The sequence below is a fragment of the Cygnus olor genome, chromosome 31 (assembly GCF_009769625.2).
Source record: "Cygnus olor isolate bCygOlo1 chromosome 31, bCygOlo1.pri.v2, whole genome shotgun sequence".
Classification (NCBI taxonomy): domain Eukaryota; kingdom Metazoa; phylum Chordata; class Aves; order Anseriformes; family Anatidae; genus Cygnus; species Cygnus olor.
This window is the reverse complement of record NC_054088.1, coordinates 575,886-599,296: the sequence shown is the minus strand read 5'-3', so window position 1 is coordinate 599,296 and position 23,411 is coordinate 575,886. Positions and strand designations below refer to the sequence as shown.

The following is a 23,411-nucleotide window of genomic DNA, read 5'->3' as shown; positions in this document are numbered from 1 at the left end:
ATAGGGTGAGAACTGAGCAAAGAGTATGTGGTAAGGCCTTATGGATTTGGGACTTAGAATCATAGAATCATAGAATATCCTGCGTTGGAAGGGACCCATAAGGATCATCAAGTCCAACTCCTGGCACTGCACAGGTCTGCCCAAAAGTTTAGACCATGTGACTAAGTGCACAGTCCAATCTCTTCATAAATTCAGACAGGCTTGGTGCAGTGACTACTTCACTGGGCAGCCTGTTCCAGTGTGCAACCACCCTCTCGGTGAAGAACCTCTTCCTGCTGTCTAGCCTAAACTTCCCCTGCCTCAGCTTCACACCGTTCCCGCGGGTCCTATCACCGGTGATAATGGAGACTTGGTTAACCCATGCCAGGTGAGGTTTGAGGTTAGGGGTAAGAGTAGTGGATTCCTTGCAGAGAGAGGGATAGCATTTAGATGTAGGGGTAGGGCTTCCGTTTGCTGCTCAGAAATATTACTAGGGCCTGATGTGAATGTTTTCCTAGTAAGTGTTGCAGCAGCAGCAGTCTTACCTGAACCTCTCTCACCTCTTCAAAATCTTTCCTTTCTGTTAGACAAGACCCTCTTCTCTCCCCCAGGTCTCCCATGTTTATTCTTCTGGCTTTCCCCTGACCTCCCCAAATGTGTCACCCTGATGGGGGCAGCTTTCTGGTGGCCTTTATGACCTCAGAGGCTCTGCCTCCCTGCTGTTGGCCAGCCAGATGCTGGGACAGAAGTGACCTCACAGCCAACATCCACAGGGCTACAAGGAGCTGTTGTGCTCAGGAGGCCTCTTCCCAGCCCCTCCCCCCCCCCCCCCCCCCCCCCCCCAGGAGCAGTGGGTGCAGGGGACGCCCTGCACAATCCCTCAGGTACTCTGCCTGCCGACCAGCTCATGCTTCAGAAGGCCTCCCACACATCCATACTCATGTTTCCCTATGTAGCCTTTGGCAACTTCAGTGCATCCTGAAGAATGTAGCCACTTCTGTGTAGAAAAGTGATTCAAGAACTGAATATATATTTCAGTAAAATGTTGAGACCTCTGCAGAGAAGGAGTTGGTGTGAAAGTCATAATGACTAGCGTTGCTTTATTCAGCTGGTTTCCCAGCGCACCATACCTCCAAAGAGAAGACGCCTTCAGACACTGTCTATTCCCACTGGACAAGATGGCAAATTTAGGGAATAGTTTATGGCGCTTGGGCTCGCTCAGGTTCATCTCACCACACCCAAAACATGTGCAGTCACACATGGACAAGGGAGCCATGGACTCTTGACGTTGTTATTCAGTGTCCCTGCCTGTAAGAAGAAACCACCTGTGTGAGCTGGGGTGAGAGCCCAGTGCTGGGAATGGTGGTTGTGAGGGGCTGCTCTGGGACCATTGCCCTGGGTCATCATCTGCCAGGGTGTCCAGAGAAGAAGGGCCCAGCCCAGCCCCTGCTCTGCTGGTCCTCCCTGCCTCTCCCAGGAGGCCAGCCCAGAGCAGACCCTCCCCAGCTCTCCACACCTCCCTGTCCTCTGTACAGCCCAGCCCAGCCCAGCAGAGCAGCCCAGGCTGGGCTGGCCCCAAAGCAGCAAATGGAGAAGTGGAGGTCAGTGGCAGTGTCCCTGGTGCTGCAATCTACAGGAGATTCCCCTCCCACAGGCAGCCTGCAGCCCCCAGGCCAGCCCTGCTCCCCAGCACAGCACAGCACCACACTGCTGGTCCTGGGGTTCCTCAGGCAGCACCACTGCACACACACAGCACCGTGCTCAACTCCCGGGACACAACCATGTCCCAGAGATTGTGTGGACCCAGGACTGCCACACAGCAGCATGGTGAACACGTGAGAAGTGCAATCAGTCCTCACAGAAACACAAGGGCTCTGAAGGAGAGTGTGTGAGGTGAAAGGCAGAGCAGCTTCAAGCTGCTGGGACTCCCTGGCAGTGCTGCTGTGCCAGGACTACATCCCCTCCGTCTCTGCACACAGCCAAGTCTCTCTGCAGCTCAATCACAGGTCTGTGAGGAAGGATCTCAGACAGGCAAGTCACTGCAGAGTCACGTTTTTACTTAAATACAGAGAGAGCATGACTCCCTGTTGACAACAAGTCTCTGAGACACACAGGATGAACAAAGACATTTCTTTGTGGACAACAATTTCACAAGAAAAGCAAAGCAAAATAAGAAAACAAACAAAAAAGAAAAAATCACACTCAGCAAGACAATTACAACCAATAAAACCAAAATCTTGGCCTATAATGAGTTACATTATGAGTGATATGCAGAAGAAGATGGGCAGTTTATTCCTTTTGAAAAACACCAAGTCATCACTTTCCACACTGCATCCTTCAGCACCTGATTCCTCATGCTGTAGATGAGGGGGTTCAGTGCTGGAGGTATCACTGAGTACAGAACTGCCAGCAAAAGATTCAGGGAGGAGGAGGACATGGAGGGGGGCTTTAGATAGGTAAATGTGCCAGTGCTGATGAACAGCGAGACCACAGCCAGGTGAGGGAGGCATGTGGAAAAGGCTTTGTGCCTTCCCTGCTCAGAGGGGATCCTCAGCACAGCCCTGAAGATCTACACATAGGAGAAAAGAACGAAAACAAAACACCCTAATAGTAGACAGACACTAACCACAAGAAGTCCAACCTCTCTGAGGTAGGCATCAGAGCAGGAGAGCTTGAGGATCTGGGGAATTTCACAGAAGAACTGGTCCAGGGTATTGCCTTGGCAGAGGGGGAGAGAAAAGGTATTGGCAGTGTGCAGTACAGCATAGAGAAAAGTCCTGCCCCAGGCAGCTGCTGCCATGATAACACAAGCTCTGCTGTCCATGAGTGTCCCATAGTGCAGGGGTTTGCAGATGGCAACGTAGCGGTCATAAGCCATGATTGTGAGAAGAAAAACCTCTGCTGTGATAAAGAGAGCAAACATAAAGACCTGGGTAGCACAACCAAAGAAGGAAATGGCCCTGGTGTCCCACAGGGAATTGGCCATGGCTTTGGGGACAGTGGTGGTAATAGTGCCCAGGTCGAGGAGGGTGAGGTTGAGGAGGAAGAAGTACATGGGGGGTGTGGAGGCCGTGGTCGCAGGCTACGGCTGTGAGGATGAGGCTGTTGCCCAGGAGGGCAGCCAGGTAGATGCCCAGGAAGAGCCCAAAGTGCAGGAGTTGCAGCTCGTGTGTGTCTGTGAACGGCAGGAGGAGGAACTCTGTGGGGAAGGTGCTGTTGGATATTTGCTGCTTCTGGCCATGTGGACCTGTCACCAGAGGAAAAGACGATTACAAGTTAGGCAGACTTCTCTGAGCAAAACCCCCTCCTTCTCTAAGAGAACTCAACGCTCCCTGAGCTGAGTGAGGAATAAGTCAGCTCGTTCTCCAACGGTACCAACTGAATGACAGTGTGCCTGACAGTTTAAAATGGAGTTTGGGCACTTTGTTCCCAAGAAGACACCCTCAGGGTAGGGCCCCAACAGACTCTATCAGAACAGAAGCTTACACCCACCTGCACCCTAGACAAAGAGAGTAGGAGAACCGCACACAGGCGGAGAAATAAGAAAGAATACTACAATGCTCCAACCAGCTGACAGAGAGAAAAGCAGATGGGCATAGAGTCAAGCTTTTACCTTACCAAGCTTGCATGCCACCTGTAGAAGTGGCACTGCAGGGCAGGGACTCTTTGCCCCATTGTTGTGTATCACCTTGCAAGACACAGGCTCCTCTCCTCTTCTGGAGGTGCAGCTGAGGAGGAGGTGGCTCATGCCCTAAAGCCCCTGAGGGCAGAGGCTGTGCTCGGTGTCAGAGGAGAGCAGGGGGCTGCTGTAGAGAAGGTGCCTGCACTGCAGGCCTGGCAGGGAGTGCCTGAATCCCCCCTCCCTTGGTGTTTCAGGCAGCAGCTCCCTCTCCCTCCCTGCCCAGGTCTCTGTTGCCTGGAGCTGTCCCTGCTGGCAGCTGCTTCACTGTCCCCACATCTCCTCCCTGCCATTACTCACAGACCGCTTTCCACTCGCTGTGTGCTCAGCTCTGCCCTGCAGACACCTCCTGTCCCAGGATACTTTTCAGGGAAAACTCCCCATGTTCAGTGGCTAAGGAACAGCTCTGACCTAACAGGGGTAACTAGAACTGCTGACTCAGTGTCTTCATAATAATATAGAAATAAATTCCCATCTCCTACTGCCACCCAGCAAAGCAAGAGGTGAAATCTCAAAGCACAAAATGCTTCTCTTCAAGTATCCCTTGCTCAGATATCTCAGTTGAGGAGTCCACTCTGAGGTATTCTGGATGTGCTGAGGAGCTCTGAGCAGTCTACCCCAGGCAGCAGCCTCGGGGCACCAGCAGGACCCTGCCCTGCCCTGTCCTGCCCTGCCAGGTGTGCTCCTTCCACCCACAGCTTAACCCGCAGTACCCTGGCATCTCCCCAGGCAGGCTGAGTGCTGAGCCTGGCAGGCGGCAGAGGCCCTGCCCCGGCACACAGCCCCTGGGGCACAGCAGGGACCCTGCTCTGCACCACAGCCCTGGGCACCCCTGCCTGCACCCCGGCTGCACAGCCTGCAGTCGGCCTGTGAGAAGGAACCCTCATGTCCTGTCCCTCTGACAGCTTTGGCAGGTAATCCCTGCTCTAGAGCTTGTCATACTCCTCTGCAGTAGAGAAACCATGAGAGTGCACCTGAAATACCCCATAGGCTGCAGAATTTTCCAGCAAATCTGGAGATGGCACCAGGAACAACAGCTGCCCTGCCCTGCAGCAAGAGACTTACCCTGTTCAGGGCTGGGAAGATTTCTCCCACAGCGAGCTCTCAGCAGCCCCCCTCCACACTGCCTTTAACATCTCCCTCCCTTCTCTCAGCTGCCCTTGTCCCCTGCAGGCAGTGCCCCCAGACCTGCTGCGCTGTGCAGAGGAGCTGCTCATGGGCCGAGCTGTCTCTCTGCAGCGCTGCCCGCTTGCCAGGAGCTCCCCTTGGGCCCAGGAGCCCAACCCAGCTCATCAGCACAGGGAGCTCTTGACAAGTCCCTGGGCCTCCAGGGGAATCGACTTTGAAACAGACTGAAGCAATCCCTGATGTTCCCTCTCTCAGCTGGGGAGAGACACTTACTTCCAGAAGTGTCATTTCTCCTATTGGGAGGAGTTTCATCAAAGAATTACCTTGTCCTCTTCCAATGTTACGTAGGACAGACAGACTGTGACTGGCAGGGATCACATTTTTCCAAGCTGAGGGAAGTGATCACGGTTAGTCAACTGATGCATCTCATCTGAGTTTGATGTCCTAGGCTTGTAATGGGGCCCAGAACCTTCCATATCAGCCACAAACCCACACAATTTTGGATTTCTCTCACCTCTGTTCAGATATGTACAAAATACTCTAGGCTAAGCTCCCACGGTAATTACAGGAGATAGAGAAGAGCAGTGAGTTGTTCAAATGCAAACATCATTTGACATTTGAGGTGCCAGAGGTTGTCCAAATTAGCATTCATTAGAACTTCAGAGATTGGGAATTTAGGCATTGGCATTTTGTCAGTGTATACTGCCTAAAAATGTTGCCTTCCTTTGTGCCTTGTCACTAACCTGGGAGCTGTCCCATAGCAGTTAGCTAAATCATATAAACCTCCCCTATAACATCTCTCTCTCCTCCCCAAAAGTGGGAGAAAATTAATGGACAAGGGGTAATTTAGGGACTGTACTTTCTAAAAGGTGTATTATCACTTATTCTGAAGTGACATAGGAGTTATCTGCAGAGAAACAAGCACAGACATGCAAAAGCATTGGACAGCTTGTAGTGGGAATAGCTGAGGGTTCTGGTGTGGCTGGGACCTCCACCAACAGACCTGAGGTCCCTGTCCTCTCAGCTATCTAGGGCTGCCATCTCTTCCACTGACGACCACCAGAGGACACCAGCCCCAGGGCCTCCTTGCCTCCTCAGCCCTGCACAGAACTCGTGAGGTGTCCAACCACTGTTCTGCACTTGTGTGCTGCTCACCTGGGATCCCCACTAAAAGTCTTTTATTCTCCTTCCTCACACCCCTTGGGATCTGGGACCCCACAATTTCAGGGTCATGACAGCCAGGGCTGACATGGATCATCACATCCCTGACCAGCTCTTTCTGGCATGCAGGGATCAGATCCAGGTTTGTATTACCTCTGTTGGCCCATCTGGCAGCTGGACCAAGAAGCTATCCCAAGACACTCTAGAAACTACCTGGACTGTTTGCACTCAGCTCTGTTCCACTTCTGGAAAACGGCAGGGATGTTAAAAAGCTTTCAGGGAGACCCAGACTCATACATCCAGAGACTTCTTTGGGGTGCTTAACAATGACTATGTCTACTTCCTCACCCTGGCTGCAGGTTCTTTCTCTCCCACCATGATAGCACCCTTAGTGGCCCCTCCTCTGACTGGCACCCACAAGGGCTCACAGAATATTTCAGAGGTCACATAGAGGAGCTCCCCATATGCCAGCAGCTTCAGTGAGGAAATCTAACTCTGGATCATTCCAGCCTGTCTGTCCTGAAGTCTCTATCCACTCAGTGAAGGATCCCATAACTGCATGTCCTGTCCCACCATGCCTTGGCAGTAACTCCATGGATGTCAGAAATCACAGGCTGCAGCTTGTTCTGGTCTGTGCTCCTGGCTGAGGGCATTGGTACATCTTTGGGCTGTCACAGCTCAGCTGTGGGACCATGCAAAGCTCTGCCTGCTGTCTGCAGTGACAATGAGAAACAGAGCTGGAACAAGCCGCTCTGGCAAGAAATGGGTTTGCTTTCAGCCTATCTCTTCAGCCCCTGAGGGCCGTTGCTGGTGGTGAAGCTGCTCTCCAAGAATCTCAAGGTACTGCTGAGAGGCACACTCTGAAAATGGTTGGTCTGTTCCTTGACAGATACACCAAGGGATAAGTAAAGGATGGAAGAGAGAAAAAACAGGAGTTTGAGAGCGTAGGCACATGAGCGGACTGCCCTATATCTACTAAATTAGGAGGCTCTGTCGATTCCCTTGATGGTAGAGGGGCCTTACAGAGACATCTTGATAGATCTGAATGCTGGTCAGTTGCCTACCATTTTAAATGTAACAAGAACTAATGCCAGATTCTGCACATCAGACTGCGTATTCCTGGACGTACATGCAGATTGAGGGACAAGTGGATGGAGCATAACCCTGCAGAAGGGGATCTGGGGGCTGTGGCTCATGGTAAACTCTGGATGAGTCAACAATGTTCCCTGCAGTGACCATGGTGGAGTTGATCCTGCAGGAGGGCAGCATAGCTGACAAATAGCGAGCTCACAACTCTGGTCTTCATGAGAGCCGTCTTTGGCTTCTTCAACATCTGCTTGGAAGAACACTGTGGGATAAGGCTCTGGGGAGAAGAACAGTCCAAGAAAGCTGGTTAATAGTCGAGGATCACCTCCTCCAACGTCAAGAGCAGTCCATCCCAAGAAAGACGAAATAAAGTAAAAATGACAAGAGGCCTGCATGGATGAACCAGGAGCTTCAGGCCAAACTCCAACACAGAAATTAGCATAGAGACCTCAGAAGGCCTCTAATAACCTGGGAAGAATACAGAGGTCTTGTCTGAGTCTGTAGGGTTGAATGTTGGAAATCTAAAACCCAGCTCTAAAGGAATTTGGCCAAGAAAGTCTAAGAGGGTAAGAAGGTGTCCTGGTTTCGGTTAGGATAGAGTTAATTTTCCTCCTAGTAGCTCGTAGGGTACTGTGTTTTGGATTAGGATGAGAAGAGTGCTGATAACATGTTTTAATTGTTGCAGAACAGTGCTTACACTAAGCCAAGGACTTTTCAGCTTCACGCTCTGTCCTGCCAGCGGGCAGGCTAGGGGTGCAACAGGAGCTGGGAGGGGACGGACCCAGGACAGCTGACCCAAAGTGGCCAAAGGGGTATTCCATACCATCTGATGTCATGCTAAACAATATATAGGGGTGGCTATCCGGGGTGGGGGGGCCGGCTGCTCGGGTATTGGCAGGGTGTCTGCCAGCAGGTGGTGAGCAATTGCATTGTGCATCACTTGTTTCGTACACATTATTATTATTATTATTATTATTATTATTATTATTATTATTATTATCCTGTCTTAATAAACTGTCTTTATCTCAACCCACAGGCTTCACTTTCCAGTTTGTCTCTCCCATTCCAGAGAGGGAGGGGGGAGGGTGTGTGGTGCTTGGCTGCCGGCTGGGTTAAACCACAACAGAAGGGCATCTAGAAGTATATAGGTGGCTAAAGAAAGGCTCAGGAATATGTGGACCCACTACTGAATGTGGTCCTGGAACTGTTGACACAGGACAGGGAAAAGGCTGAGGTGATGAATTCCTTCTTCACCTCAGTCCCTACTGTCAAGATTGTCCTTTTGGAATCCCAGGTCATAGAGGACGGGGAAAAGTCAGGTGCAAGGAAGATGTACACTTGGTGGGAGTGGATCAAGTCAGGGCATATTTGACCAAATGACACAAGTCTATGGGACCCAATGGGATTCACCCATGAGAGCAGAGGGAGCTGGCTGATGTCCTTGCACAGCCACTCTTGGTCATCTTGGACCAATCCTGGTGACTAGCAGAATGTCCATCTGTTGTGGTTTAACCCGGTCGGCAGCTGAACACCACACAGCTGTTCACTCATCCTCCCCCCTCCCTCTCTGGAATGGGGGAGACAAACGGGAAAGTGAAGTCTGTGAGTTAAAGACAGCTTATTAAGACAGGATAATAATAATAATAATAATAATAATAATAATAATAATAATAATAATAATGTGTACGAAATAAGTGATGCACAATACAATTGCTCACCACCCGCTGACCGATGCCCATCCCATCCCTGAGCAGCTGCCCCCCCACCTCGGCTGGCCACCCCTATATATTGTTCAGCATGACGTCAGATGGTATGGAATACCCCTTTGGCCAGTCTGGGTCAGCTGTCCTGGGTCTGTCCCCTCCCAGCTCCTGCTGCATCCCTAGCCTGCTCGCTAGCAGGACAGAGCGAGAAGCTGGAAAGTCCTTGGCTTAATGAAAGCACTACTCTGCAGGAATTAAAACATCAGCATGTTATCAGCACTCTTCTCATCCTAGTCCAAAACATAGCACCCTACCAGCTACTAGGAGGAAGATTATCCTACCTGAAACCAGGACAATTTCTCAGCTCAGCCTCAATTTTGTCTTCCAAACAAAAACTTTTGTACCATCTTCTGTCTTCCAAGACTTGGTCACATGTTAAAGGAAAGATGAAAACAAAACAAACACTCTTCAAGACAGCTGTTGCGCAGAGGTTCTTCAGGGCAGAGGTGTTTTAGGGCAGAGGGTAACTGGCTTTGAGAGGGTTTAGAAACAGTCATGGAGCGTGTCTGAACAACATTAAGGGTTTCTATTTCTCATACTGCCCCCCACGTCATGAAGGTTGGAGGTGTGTAGAACATTGTGATGGGACACAGCCAGGAAAGATAACTCAAGGAGATCAAATTCATGTTCTTCACCATCCAGCACTGACTACTACCTGCCTACCAAAGCATTCCATTCACAACAAATATGTCTTGTGAAGGGCAGCTGAGAGAGCTGGGATTGCTTAGTCATGAAAAGACAAGACTCCATGAGAAATTAGTGTAGCCTTCCAACGCAAAAATGGGACATACCCATGCGTGTAGTGTGGGAGAAGAGAAGAGAAGAGAAGAGAAGAGAAGAGAAGAGAAGAGAAGAGAAGAGAAGAGAAGAAAGAGAAGAAGAAAGAAAGAGAAAGAGAGAGAGAGAAGAGAAGAGTAAGAGAAGAGAAGAGAAGAGAAGAGAAGAGAAGAGAGAGAAGAGAAGAGAAGAGAAGAAGAGAGAAGAGAAGAGAAGAAAGAAGAGAGAAGAGGAAGAGAAGAGAAGAGAGAGAAGAGAAGAGGAGAGAGAAGAAGGTTGGAAGGGACCTTCAATATCATCTAGTCCAACTGCCTGACCTCTTCAGGGCTAAAAATAAAGCTACAGCATATTAATGAGGGCAATGTCCAAATGCTTCTTGAACACTGACAGGCCTGGAACTACAAGCAGGTCTCAAGGAAGCCTGTTCCAGTGTTTGACCACCCTCACAGTACAGAAAATGTTTCCTGCTGTCCACTCGGAATATCCCCTGGTGCATCTATGAGCCATTCCCACATGTTCTGTGATCTGTTACCAGGGAGAAAAGATCATCACCTCCCTCTCCACTTGCCCTCCTAAGACAGTGGCTGAGAGCAATGAGGTTGCCCCTCATACTTCTTTTCTCCAGACTAGACAACCCAAAGTGTCCTCAGCCTCTCCTCATAGGACATCCCCTGTTAGCAGTATTCCCCCCTTTCCCTTGGTTTCCCAAATGACAAGGTTCCTGGACAGATAACCTTGCTGGAAGAAACATTTTCTCTCTCTCCCATGCTCTCACCAGTCAGTGTGACTGATCAGGACTGGCTCCCTCACTGCCTCCGTTATCACTTGTTGGTCAGGTTTGTGTCCCTGGCTGTGTTGTGCTTTATCCCCAGGAGGTAGCCAAGCACCACACAGCCACTCTCTCCCTCCCCATTCTTGACAGAACAGGGGGAGAGACATAGGAGAAATATCTGGAGAGACTGTATCAGGGAGTGTAGTGATAGGACAAGGGGCAGTGCTTTTAAGCTAGAAGAGAGTAGATTTAGATCAGGTCTAAAGAAGAAATTCTTCACGCAGTAGGTGGCGAGGCCCTGGAACAGGTTGCCCAGAGAAGTGGTGGATGCCTCATCCGTGGTAGTGTCCAAGGTCAGGTTGGTTGGGACCTTGAGCAACCTGATCTAGTGGGAGGTGAATCTGCTCATTTCACAGTGACTGAAATTAGACCTTAAGGTCCCTTCCAACCCCAAAAGTTCTATGATTCTATGAGCCTTCTGGCCAACAATTGGTTGTGTAGTCTGTGTAGACAGAGGGATATCATTTGCTGTGAAAAAGATTGCTTCTCCTGAATATTAACAAGTGCTTGGAAGAAATGGAATACAGCTGTCTGTCAATCTGTGGGTGTCCTAACTAATAAAAGGACAGGAAAAGATGATTCCCATAAGGAACTCCTATTGTGATTTAGGAGAAGAGATAGCACTGGAAATAGGTGTCTCTCTCTAGTGGAGAGAAGGAAGAACAGTGATTGCATCAGTTTGATTCAAAGCCGATTCCCCTGGAAGCCCAGGGACTTGTCAAGAGCTCCCTGTGCTGCTGAGCTGGGCCGGGTTCCTGGGCCCAAGGGGAGCTCCTGGCAAGCGGGCAGCGCTGCAGAGAGACAGCTCTGCCCAGGAGCCGCTCCTCTGCACAGTGCAGCAGGGCTGGGGGCACTGCCTGCAGGGGACAAGGGTAGCTGAGAGAAGGGAGGGAGACGTTAAAGGCAGTGAGAAGGGGGGATGCTGAGAGCTCACTGCGGGAGAAATCTTCACACCTCTAACATGGTAAGTGTCTGTGTGAGGGCAGGAAATGCAATATCCTAGAGGGTTCTCCTACAGCTGCCACTTCCCACGGCCGGTAGGACATATTACAGGGTCTGTGCTGGCTTCCCTAGTGTAGAGGAGAGGGATGTTCCCTGGATACAAAATTACCTGCCAAAGCTGTCAGAGGGACAGGACTTGAGGTTTCCTGCTAGAGGGGCCGGCTGCAGGTTGTGCAGCCGGGGTGCAGGCAGGGGTGGCCAGGGCTGTGGTGCAGAGCAGGGTCCCTGCTGTGCCCCAGGGGCTGTATGCCGGGGCAGGGGCTCTGCCGCCTGCCAGGCTCAGCTCTCAGCTTGCCCGGGGAGATGCCCAGGGCGCTGCGGGGGGAAATTGTGGGTGGAAGGAGTCCCCCCTGCAGAGCAGGGCAGGGCAGGGTCCTGCTGCTGGCAGGGGGCTGCTGCCTGGGGAAGGCTGCTCAGAGCTCCACAGCACCGCCAGGGCATCTCCAGGGGAGATTCTTGAGAGGGAAGACCAAAACCTGCAGTACCTGAAGGGAAGGCACTCTTTGAGTTCTCTGCTTTCAGCTTCCTGTTTTGGAGGGCTGTCAGGGGGATGATAATGGTGTTATCAGGACTGTAGAAGGGTCTGAAACTCATAGAGCATTACACTGAAAGAGATTTGGAGGTCTTTGAGGAACCTCACAACTTCACACCCTTTAGACTACAGACAGCACCAACACCGCCTTCATTGTTTCTTGTTGGATGTCCTTCTCAGCACTTGTAAATGGGGAGATGTCTCTGGCCAGTGGATGCCTGAGATCCATCCCTGGTCTTCTTTACCGTATACTGTAGGGCACTACTGACTCCTGCTGAGCCTACAGAGGATCTGCCTGGTCCCTGAGGCACTCTTAGGCAGAGAAACCCAGAGCTCCAGGCAGGAGCAAGTCTTCTTCAGATGAAGATGCAATGAGGATGCAGTCTTGGTGAGGAGGTTTTCTGTGAAATGTGGGTTAGTTTTTGCTCAGAGAAGTCTCTCTAACATGTCTCTGTCTTTTCTTCGATGGACATGCAACCATGCCCGGAGGCTGCAAATGTCCAACAGCACCTTCCCCACAAAGTTCCTCCTCCTGCCATTCGCAGACACACCCAAGCTGCAGCTCCTGCACTTCGGGCTCTTCCTGGCCATCTACCTGGCTGCCCTCCTGGGCAACGGCCTCATCCTCACAGCCGTAGCCTGCAACCACCACCTCCACACCCCCATGTACTTCTTCCTCCTCAACCTCGCCCTCATCGACATGGGCTTAGTCTCCACCACTGTTCCCAAAGCCATGGCCAATTCCCTGTGGGACACCAGGGCCATTTCCTATGCAGGTTGTGCTACCCAGGTCTTTTTCTTTGTTGTCTTTGTCACAGCAGAGTTTTGTCTTCTCATCATCATGGCCTATGACCGCTATGTTGCCATCTGCAAACCCCTGCACTACGGGACAATAATGGCCAGCAGAACTTGTGTCAACATGGCAGCAGCTGCCTGGGGCAGTGCTTTTCTCTATGCTGTGCTGCACACTGCCAATACGTTTTCACTTCCCGTCTGCCAAGGCAATGCCCTGGACCAGTTCTTCTGTGAAATTCCCCAGATCCTCAAGCTCTCCTGCTCAGATGCCTACCTCCAGGAAATTGGGCTTCTTGTGGTTAGTGCTTGTTTATTATTTGGGTGTTTTGTTTTCCTTGTGCTGTCTTATGTGCAGATCTTCAGGGCTGTGTTGAGGATCCCCTCACAGCAGGGACGGCACAAAGCTTTTTCCACATGCCTCCCTCACCTTGCCGTCGTCTCCCTGTTTCTTATTACTGTCACATTTGCCTACCTGAAGCCTTCCTCCATCTCTTCCTCATCCCTGAATCTTTTGCTGGCAGTTCTGTACTTGGTGGTGCCTCCAGCACTGAACCCCCTCATCTACAGCATGAGGAACCAGGTGCTCAAGGATGCAGTGTGGAAAGTGATGACATGGATTTTTTTTCAGTACTCATAAAGATCCCTTCACTCTCTAGTAATGAACCCCAGTACATCCCCTTCCAGGACTGTGTTTTGCTGCTGCTGCTGCTGCTGCTGCTGCTGCTTCTTCTTTCTTCTTCTTTCTTCTTTCTTCTTTCTTCTTCTTCTTCTTCTTCTTCTTCTTCTTCTTCTTCTTCTTCTTCTTCTTCTTCTTCTTCTTCTTCTTCTTCTTCTTGTTAGCATTCGTAAAGACACATAACCACAGAGTGATTATATGAAGGTGCTTTTATTAGGCGCCGGAATCTAGGGGCATGTCTGCCCAAATCTAAATTCGTTCGATTTGCACACACAACAAACATTTATACTACTTAGAAACACACATTTGCATAATATACTCATAATCATCAGTTATCTTCATATTCATTGAATGAATGTATATTCCATCTTCTATAATCACAGCCCCTTTATTAATCTGATTGGTCCCTTTTTCAGTTACTTAGATACTTTACTGATTACATTGGATTTCAATGGTATTTACCTTAGTTTCCAAACCATTTATTCACCTAGCAATAATCTCCCAGATACCCCTAATATTTATCCTAACTACTATCTCTAGATCAAAAGAGCATTTATGGTATGCATTGTTAGCAGCAATACTGGTTTTACTACTTATACACCTGTTGGCATGTTAACTTTTACCAACATTTATTATTATTATTATTATTATTATTATTATTGCTGTTGTTGCTGTTGTTGTTGTTGTTGTTGTCATTATTAGTGCTTGTGCGCCTTGCATTCCTACATAAGTGTTTGCATTCCCCCCTTCTCCCCTTCCCCTCCGCCCCCTGCTATAAATGAATGAAACTGTTCCGTCCCATATGGAGGCTGTATAAATGTGCATCTAACACTGTGAGTCAGTGAAGACTCTTTCATGACATCTCTTTAATAAAATGGAATTACCCCAGTGCAATGCCTGAAGACTGGGCTTTCCTTCCCAAACCAGTGCCAAGAATAGGCCCAAGGATTGCTCCCCACAAGGATCTGTTCCTCCTTCAGTTCAGGAGATAATGGCTCATTGTTGCATTGTGACCTGTCAGAGACCAAGTGTGGGAATGTGGCCATGGGGGTCGACAAGCCCCGTGGTTGGTGATAACATGGGACTCTTAACGATGAGGCCATCAGGAATGTAAAGGGTCTAGAGGGAACAAAGAAGGGTGATTCAGGAGACACCTCGCCGTCTCTGGTTGCTTGTTCTCCAGCCCTTAAGGCATGGAAGTTGCTGGGTGTTTGGGGTTGCTGGGCAAAGTTGTTTGGCCAATGAATAGTTAGTGGAAAAGTACTGCTGTGGGGCAAATAGTATAAGAAGGGAGCCTGTCCTCAATATGGAGATGCAACAAGGAGAATGAAGTTATGGCCTCCTTATGAGAGATGAAGTTAGGCCCTCAGTAAGAGAGAAGGAAGTTATGTCATCAATAAAGTAGTAGCAGTTTCTGATCCTAAAAGAACCCTGGTGTTCTTGTGGTCATTATGCCACAGGGCATCACACAAGCACCATGCCAGCCAGGTGCCTTCTGCTGGCCTGTGAGAGATGCTGGGAGATGTGAGCCTAAAAGCCCATCTGGCAGCCAGGAGGTGAGGGATGACCTGGCAGACACTTCAGAAAGATGGGACCTCCCAGTGCCTTGCCCAGCCATGCTCCTGCTGCTAGCTTATCAGCTCCAGAGGCAGAAGTGACCTCGCAGTCCCCATCAAAGCCAATTGCTTCTTACTGGAATCATAGGTTCTCAAACACAGTTGACGCCCTATAAGAACATCCCAAACTGGCACCCTCCTTGAAGCCCAGCAGCTAATGCAATAAAAGCAAGGTTGTTGTCATCCTCTAAGGCCATGTACCTAATGATGGCCTTTCAGCTTCTGTGATGGACAGGAGACACCTATATGCAAGCTCTGTTAGGTACTAGTGCAGGACTGACTTTGAAATAAAGATTTACACTAGCTGCATGTGAGTGGCTCCTCAGTTCCTTATGACAGCTAAAACGACATCCTCGTACACCAGCCATGTGCCTGAAGGGGGCCTATCAGGCCCTCAGGCAGAAGTGCCCTGACCCACCTGCACAGCCATGGGCCTCCTGCTGCCTCCGGAGATCCTGAGGCACAGCTGACCTCAGCAGAGCATCCCCACCCATCTCCTCCTTGAGTCCTGTGACCTGACCAGATCCATGTCACCTCACCTTCCTCCTCCAAGACCGAGTGATTGCTGCAGGATGTTTCAAGCTCTGCCCAGAAGCATGCAGCCAAACTGCTTCAGTTTTGTGATAATAGAGCAGGAATGAGGCATTTGAGGATTAGGAGTTCAGGTTAGGGTCTAGGGATTAGTTCTTTCAGTCCAGGTTCAGGGATTGGGCAGAGGCTAAGTGGGAGGCTTTGGTGTTCTGCTTTGAGTACACAGTCAGTGTCTAGGGTATGGGCCAGATTTTTGGTTAGTATTTTATTATGTGCTTTTATTACGGAAGGAGGGGTGGTGCTAAAGGCTAGCAATTTAATGCTAGGGAATAAGGGCTAGGAATTAGTGTGAGCAATAGGTTAAGACTAAAGGTAACAGGTAATGTGTCTGGGATTTGACTTCAAGCTAGGATTTGAATTTGGGGATTAGAGCAATGGATTTCTTCCAGGATGAGGGATAGCATTAAGTATAACACCAGGTTTAAAGGTTCCTGGTTAGAAATATTACCAGTGGTCTAACATGAATGTTTTCCCAGTGAGTGTTGCAGCAGCAGCCTTACCTGAATCCCTCTTAATTCTTCAAAATCTTTCCTTTCTGTTAGCCAAACCCCTCTTCTCTCCCCCAGATTTCCCACCATTATTCTCCCATCTTCCCCCTGGCCTCCCGTAACATGTCACCCTGTTGGGGGCAGCATCCTGATGGCCTTTATGACCTCAGAGGCTTTGCCTCCCTGCTGTTGGCCAGCCAGGGGCTGGGACAGAAGTGACCTCACAGCCAGCACCCACAGGGCTACAAGGAGCTGTTGTGCTCAGGAGGCCTCTTCCCAGCCCACCCAGGAGCAGTGGGTGCAGGGGATGCCCTGCACAATCCCTCAGGTACTCTGCCTGCCAACCAGCTCATGCTTCAGAAGGCCTTCCACATATGCAGACTCACATTTCCCCATGTAGCCTTTAGTAACTCAAGGGCATCCTGAAGGAAATGGCCACTTCCATGTGGAAAACTGAATCAAGAACTGAATACATGTTGTAGGAGAATGTTGAGAGCTCTGCAGAGAAGAAATTAGTGTGAAAGTCATGTTGATTAGCATTGGTCATATCCATATCCAGTGAAAAATGACCAAGCCCAGACATCTCTGTGGTTCCCCCCAGCCTCTCCCAGGAGGCCAGCACAGCCCATGTCCTCCCCAGCTCTCCACATCTCGCTGTCCTCTTCCCAGCCCAGCCCAGCCGAGCCCAGCAGAACAGCCCAGGCTGGGCTGGACCCAAAGCAGCAAATGGAGAAGTGGAGGGCAGTGGCAGTGTCCCTGCCCCGCCATCTACAGGAGATTCCCCACTCCCATGCAGCCTCCAGCCCACCAGGACAGTCCCGCTCCCCAGCAGAGCACAGCACAACACTGCTGGCCCTGGGGCTCCTCAGGCAGCACCACTGCACACACACACAGTGCCCTGCTCTGCTCCCGGGACACCTCATGTCCCACACAGCCTTGCCCCAGGCCACCACGTCTGGGCTGGCCTGAGCAGCCATTCCTGCAGCCCCTCTCCATGCTGCCCACAGCCCCCGAGCTGGCGGTGCTGCTCTGCAGAGCGAGGGGGCTGTGGTGCGCGGGGCCGTGGGGGCACTCTGCAGGGCTGTGCTGGTCAGGCTGGGAAGGCAGAGCCAGCTGGTGGGGGGCACTGCCACTGACTGCCTCCCACACAAGTGGTTCTTTGGCCATGGAGGGTGCGCACAGATAGCCGGCCTTCTTCAGAGTCAGAGACTCATGCAATAACCCAAGCTGGAAGGGACCCACAAGCGTCATCATGTCCAACTGATTTCCAATATCAGGAGATATTTTGGGGTTATTCACTCAATCCAGTCTATGAAATTTCACCAGAGGTACTAATCAATATAGTCATCAACAACTTGGATGAGGGATTAGAGTGTTCTGTCAGCAAGTTTGGTGATGACACAAAAGTGGGAGGAGCGGTTGGCATGCCAGAAGTTGTGCTGCCATCCAGAGAGACCTAGACAGGCTGGAGAGTTGGGCAAGGGAAACTTAATGAAATATAATGAGGGCAAGTGTAGAGTCCTGCATCTGGGCAAGAAAAACCCTGGTCACCAGTGGCTTGTGGTTAGTAGGTCAAGAGAGGTTTTTTTCCCCCCCTCCATCTGCCCTGGTGAGACCACATCTGGAATATTGCTCAAGAAAGTCCAGCTCAGAGCCACAAGGATGATTAAGGGAGTGGAGCATTACCCTTATGAAAAGAGGCTGAGCGAGCGGGGTCTCTTTAGCATGGAGAAGAGGGGACTGAGGGGTGACCTTATTAACATTTATAAATATGTAAAGAGTGAGTGTCAGGAAGACGGAGCCAAGCTCTTCTCAGTGACATCTAATGATAGGATAAGGAGCAATGGGTGCACGCTGGAACATAGGAGGTTCCGCTTAAATATGAGACGAAACTTTTTTACGGTAAGGGTGACAGAGCACTGGCACAGGCTGCCCACGGGGGTTGTGGAGTCTCCTTCTCTGAAGACATTTAAAACCCACCAGGACATATTCCTGTGTGACCTTCAGCAGGGGGATTGGGCTAGATGATCTTTCAAGGTCCCTTCCATCTCCCAACATTCTGTGACTCTGCAATTCTGTGAACTTATTCAGCAGACTGTTTCCCCTATGTTTGCTGTGTTCCCTGGAGTTGCAGAGCTCTAATTTGCCTGTTCCTACCCAGATTTAGCAATTTATCGCTGGGTGGCTCCACCTTGGACACGCTCGTACTGTGTGGGCTCCATGCACTGCTGAGTCCCAGGAGCACATGGTCCTTCCCAGTTCCCGTGGCTCTCCTGGCAGCTCCTGCTTCACTCCAGGGAGACACCTGCCTGCCATCAGCCCTCTTGCATGCTGTGGGCACAGGCAGGTGAATTCACCATCTCCATGAATGCTGGGCACCAACAGGCAGGAGTGCAATCAGCCCTCCCTGCCTAAAAGATGATTCTGGGACTCTGATCTCATGCCCTGGAATCCACAGAGAAACAAGCAAAGCAAGGAGCCTCCTTCAAGTCCATTCCTTTGCAATATCCATGAGAGAAACTCTGGGAGAAAAGCTGAGCCTTCAGGCAATGCCCTGAGCAGATCCACTTTATGCTGGAGATGCTGGTACGGAGCCAGCTGTGTTAGAGAAGTGCCCCTGGCCTGTCCCTGCCCTGACACTGCTGCTGTGCCAGCACTATTTTTCCCTCCACCTCTATGCACAGCCAAGTGACCCTGCAGCTCCACAACATCCTGTGGAAGGATCCCAGGGCAGCAAGTCACTGAAGGTTCCTTTCTTTAATTTAAATACACAGAGAGCTTGAATAATCACACACATATATATACCAAACATATAAAGAAGTATCAAATGAGTCAGTAATGAGTTACATTATGTGTGTTATGCACAAGACAGGCAGTTTATTGCTTCTGAAAAACCTCCAGTTATCACTTTCCACACTGCATCCTTGAGCTCCTGGTTCCTCATGCTGTAGATGAGGGGGTTCAGTGTGGAAGGCACCACCGAGTACAGAACTGCCAGCAAAAGTTTCAGGGATGAGGAGGACATTTAGGAGGGATTTTAGGTAGGCAAATGTGCCATTGCTAATGAACAGGGAAGCCACGGCCAGGTGAGGGAGGCACATGGAAAAGGCTTTGTGCTGGCCCTGCTCAGAGGGGATCCTCAGCACAGCCCTGAAGATCTGCACATAAGACAGCACAAGGAAAACAAAACACCCAAATGCTAAAACAGCACTACTCACAAGAAGCCCAACTTCTCTGAGGTAGGCGTCTGAGCAGGAGAGCTTGAGGATCTGGGGAATTTCACAGAAGAACTGGTCCAGGGCATTGCCTTGGCAGAGGGGGAGGGAAAAGGTATTGGCAGTGTGCAGCACAGCATAGAGAAAAGTACTGCCCCAGGCAGCTGCTGCCATGTTGACACAAGTTCTGCTGTCCATTATTGTCCCGTAGTGCAGGGGTTTGCAGATGGCAACGTAGCGGTCATAAGGCCATGATGTGAGGAGAAAAACCTCTGCTGTGACAAAAACAACAAAGAAAAGACCTGGGTAGCACAAGCCTGCATAGGAAATGGCCTAGTGTGTATCGCAGAGGGAATTGGCCATAGCTTTGGGGACAGTGGTGGAGATAGTAGCCAGGTCGAGGAGGGCGAGGTTGAGGAAGGAAGAAGTACATGGGGGTGTGGAGGCGGTGGTCGCAGGCTACGGCTGTGAGGATGAGGCCGTTGCCCAGGAGGGCAGCCAGGTAGATGCCCAGGAAGAGCCCGAAGTGCAGGAGCTGCAGCTCACGCTTGTCTGCGAATGGCAGGAGGAGAACCTCAGTGGGGAAGCTCCTGTTGGACATTTGATGCCTCTGCACATGTGGACCTGTCTGTGGAGGAACAGACAATGACAATTTAGACTTCTCTGAGCGTAACTTGTATTTCAAAGAAAGCTCCTCAGAAAGACACAGTGTCACTTACTTGTGAGGAGGATGTACTCCTTCCTGGAGCTCTGGTTTTTGCTGCTTAAGAGTTCCATAGGGACCAGGTAGATCCTTGTGGACTCAGGAGCAGTCAGTACTGCCTCATAGTATCTGGTAAAGCACCAGAGCGGATTTCAGGTGCCCATTTTGCTGACAACCTGTGCTATCTGTACAGGTGTTAAGGGAAATTAGGAGGTTCTCACAAACATACAAATCTATTTCACTGTAAGGTTCTAGGATCTTCAGTCCCTTCTAAAAACCTGATAACCTTATCATCCTCATAACTGTCCCTCATGGCAGGAAAGTGAAAGCAGGGTTCTGAGAGTGCCTTCCCTTCAGGTAGCCCCTGCCTTGGTCTTCCTTAACAATAGAACCCCCAGAGATGCCGTGGGGGTTCTGTGGAGCTGTGAGCAGCCTCCCCAGCGCTGTGGTTTAACCCAGCTGACATCTAAGCACCACACAGCTATCTGCTCATCCTCCGCCCTCCCTCTCTGGGATGGGGGAGAGAAACAGGAAAATTGAGATAAAGACAGTTTATTAAGACAGGGAAAATAATAATAATAATGATAATAGCACTGCTAATAATAATGTGTACAAAACAAGTGATGTACAATGCTGTACACCCTGACCGATGTCCAGACTATCCCCGAGCAACCAGCCCCCCCACCCCGGCTAGCCACCCCTATATGTTGTTTAGCATGACATCAGTGGTATGGAATACTCCTTTGGCCAGTTTGGGTCAGCTGTCCTGGATGTGTCCCCTCCCAGCTCCTGCTGCACCCCTAGCCTGCTTGCTGGCAGGGCAGAGCAAGAAGCTGAAAAGTCCTTGGCTTAGTGTAAGCACTGCTCTGCAACAATTAAAACATCAGTGTGTTATCAACACTATTCTCATCCTAATCCAAAACATAGCACCCTACGAGCTACTAGGAGGAAAAGTAACTCTATCCTAGCTGAAACCAGGACACCCAGGAAGTAGACTCCCACCATCAGCAGGACCCTGCCCTGCCCTGCCCTCTGTGGGGGCTCCTTCCACCGCAGCTTCTCCCTGCAGCACCCTGGGCAGCTCCCTGGGCAGGCTGAGTGATGAGCCTGGCAGGCGCAGAGGCCCTGCCCCGGCACACAGCCCCTGGGCACAGCAGGGACCCTGCTCTGCACCACAGCCCTGGCACCCCTGCCTGCACCCCGGCTGTGCAGCCTGCGGCCAGCCCGCGAGAAGGAACCCTCATCTCCTGCCCTTCTGACAGCTTAGGTACGTAATTATTGATCCAGGGAACATCCCTGTCCTCCACATAGAAGCCAGCAAGCCTCTGTGACTTCTTCTATCGGCCGTGGGAAGTGGCAGCTATAGAAGAACCCTCTAGGATACTGTATGCCTGCTGTCTCACAGACCCTTACCATGTTAGAGCTCCATGTTACAGCTGTGAAGATTTCTCCCGCAGTGAGCTCTCAGCAGCCCCCTCCACACTGCCTTTAACATCTCCCTCCCTTCTCTCAGCCGCCCTTGTCCCCTGCAGGCAGTGCCCCCAGCCCTGCTGTGCTGTGCAGAGGAGCTGCTCGTGGGCAGAGCTGTCTCTCTGCAGCGCTGCCCGCTTGCCAGGAGCTCCCTTGGGCCCAGGAGCCCGGCCCAGCTCAGCAGCGCAGGGAGCTCTTGACACGAGGGAACTCCAGGGAACTGATTTTGAATCAGGCTGAAGCAATCCCTGATGTTCGCTCTCTCAGCAGGGGAGAGACACTTACTTCAGCAGTGTCATTCCTCTGTCAGGAGAAGTTTCATCAAAGAATCACCTTGTCCTCTTCCACTTTTAGGTAAGACACCCAGAATGTGACTGACAGGAATCACATTTTCCCAAGCTGAGGGAAGTGATCACAGTGAGTCAACTGATGCATCTCATTCTGAGTTCAATGACCTAGGGCTGAAATGGGGCCCAGAACTTCCATATCAGCCACAAACCCACACAATTTGGGATTTCTCTCGCCTCTGTTCAGATATGTACAAAATACTCTAGGCTAAGCTCCCACAGTAATTACAGGAGGCAGAGAAGAGCAGTGAGTTTTCAAATGCAAACACCATTTGACATTTGAGGTGCCAGAGGTTCCAGGTTAGCATTCATTAGAACTTCAGAGATTGGGAATATAGGCATTGGCATTTTGTCGGTGTATACTGCCAAAATGTTGCCTTCCTTTGTGCCTTCGTCACTAACCTGGGAGCTGTCCCTTGGCAGTTAGCTAAATCATATAAACCTTCCCTATAACATCTCTCTCTCCTTCCAAAACTGGGAGAAAATTAATGGAGAAAGGTGTATTATCACTTATTCTGAAGTGACATGAGTTATCTGCAGAGAAACAAGCACAGACATGCAAAACATTGGACAGCTTGTAGTGGGAATAGCTGAGGGCTCTGGGTGGCTGGGACCTCCACCAACAGACCTGAGGTCCTTGTCCTCTCAGCTATCTAGGGCTGCCATCTCTTCCACTGGACCACCAGAGGACCAGCCCAGGGCCTCATTACCTCCTCAGCCCTGCACAGAACTCGTGAGGTGTCCAACCACTGTTCTGCACTTGTGTGCTGCTCACCTGGGATCCCCACTAAAAGTCTTTTATTTCCTTCCTCACACCCTTGGGATCTGGGACCCCACTTTTTCAGGGTCATGACAGCCAGGGCTGACACGGATCATCACATCCCTGACCAGCTCTTTCTGGCATGCAGGTATCAGATCCAGGTTTGTTACCTCTGTTGGCCCATCTGGCAGCTGGACCAAGAAGCTATCCCAAGACACTCTAAAATCTACCTGGGCTGTTTGCACTCAGCTCTGTTCCCCTTCTGGAAAATGGCAGGGACGTTAAAAAGCCCTCAGGGTGACCCAGACTCATACATCCAGAGACTTCTTTGGGGTGCTTAACAATGACTATGTCCACTTCCTTGACATGGCTGCAGGGTCTTTTTCTCCCACCATGACAGCACCCTTAGTGGCCCCTCCTCTGACTGGCACCCACAAGGGCTCACGGAATATTTCACAGGTCACATAGAGGAGCTCCATACATCCAAGCAGCTTCAGTGAGGAAATCCAACTCTGGATCATTCCAGCCTGTCTGTCCTGAAGTCTGTATCCATCCACTGAAGGATTCCAAGCTGCAAGACTTGTCCCACCATGGCTTGGCAGTGACTCCATGGATGTCAGAAATCACAGGCTGCAGCTTGTTCTGGTCTGTGCTCCTGGCTGAGGGTGTCAGTACATCTTTGGGCTGTCACACCTCAGCTGTGGGACCATGCAAAGCTCTGCCTGCTGTCTGCAGTGACAATGAGAAACAGAACTGGGATGGGTATCCCTGGCAAGAAATAGGTTTGTTTTCAGTCTGTCTCTGCAGCCCC

General features: G+C 50.6%; 1 protein-coding gene and 2 pseudogenes across 1 annotated transcript; 1 reads left to right on the top strand and 2 right to left on the bottom strand.

The window, feature by feature from the left end:
- Positions 1–2,231: 2,231 nt before the first annotated feature.
- LOC121062535 lies at positions 2,232–12,001 on the bottom strand (annotated as a pseudogene).
- Positions 12,002–12,435: 434 nt separating this feature from the next.
- On the top strand, positions 12,436–13,392 carry LOC121062540 (olfactory receptor 14I1-like). Its single transcript, XM_040542584.1, has one exon. The coding sequence runs from the start codon at positions 12,436–12,438 to the stop codon at positions 13,369–13,371; it is 936 nt and encodes a 311-aa protein (XP_040398518.1). The 3' UTR covers positions 13,372–13,392.
- Positions 13,393–18,962: 5,570 nt separating this feature from the next.
- LOC121062534 lies at positions 18,963–20,097 on the bottom strand (annotated as a pseudogene).
- Positions 20,098–23,411: the final 3,314 nt, after the last annotated feature.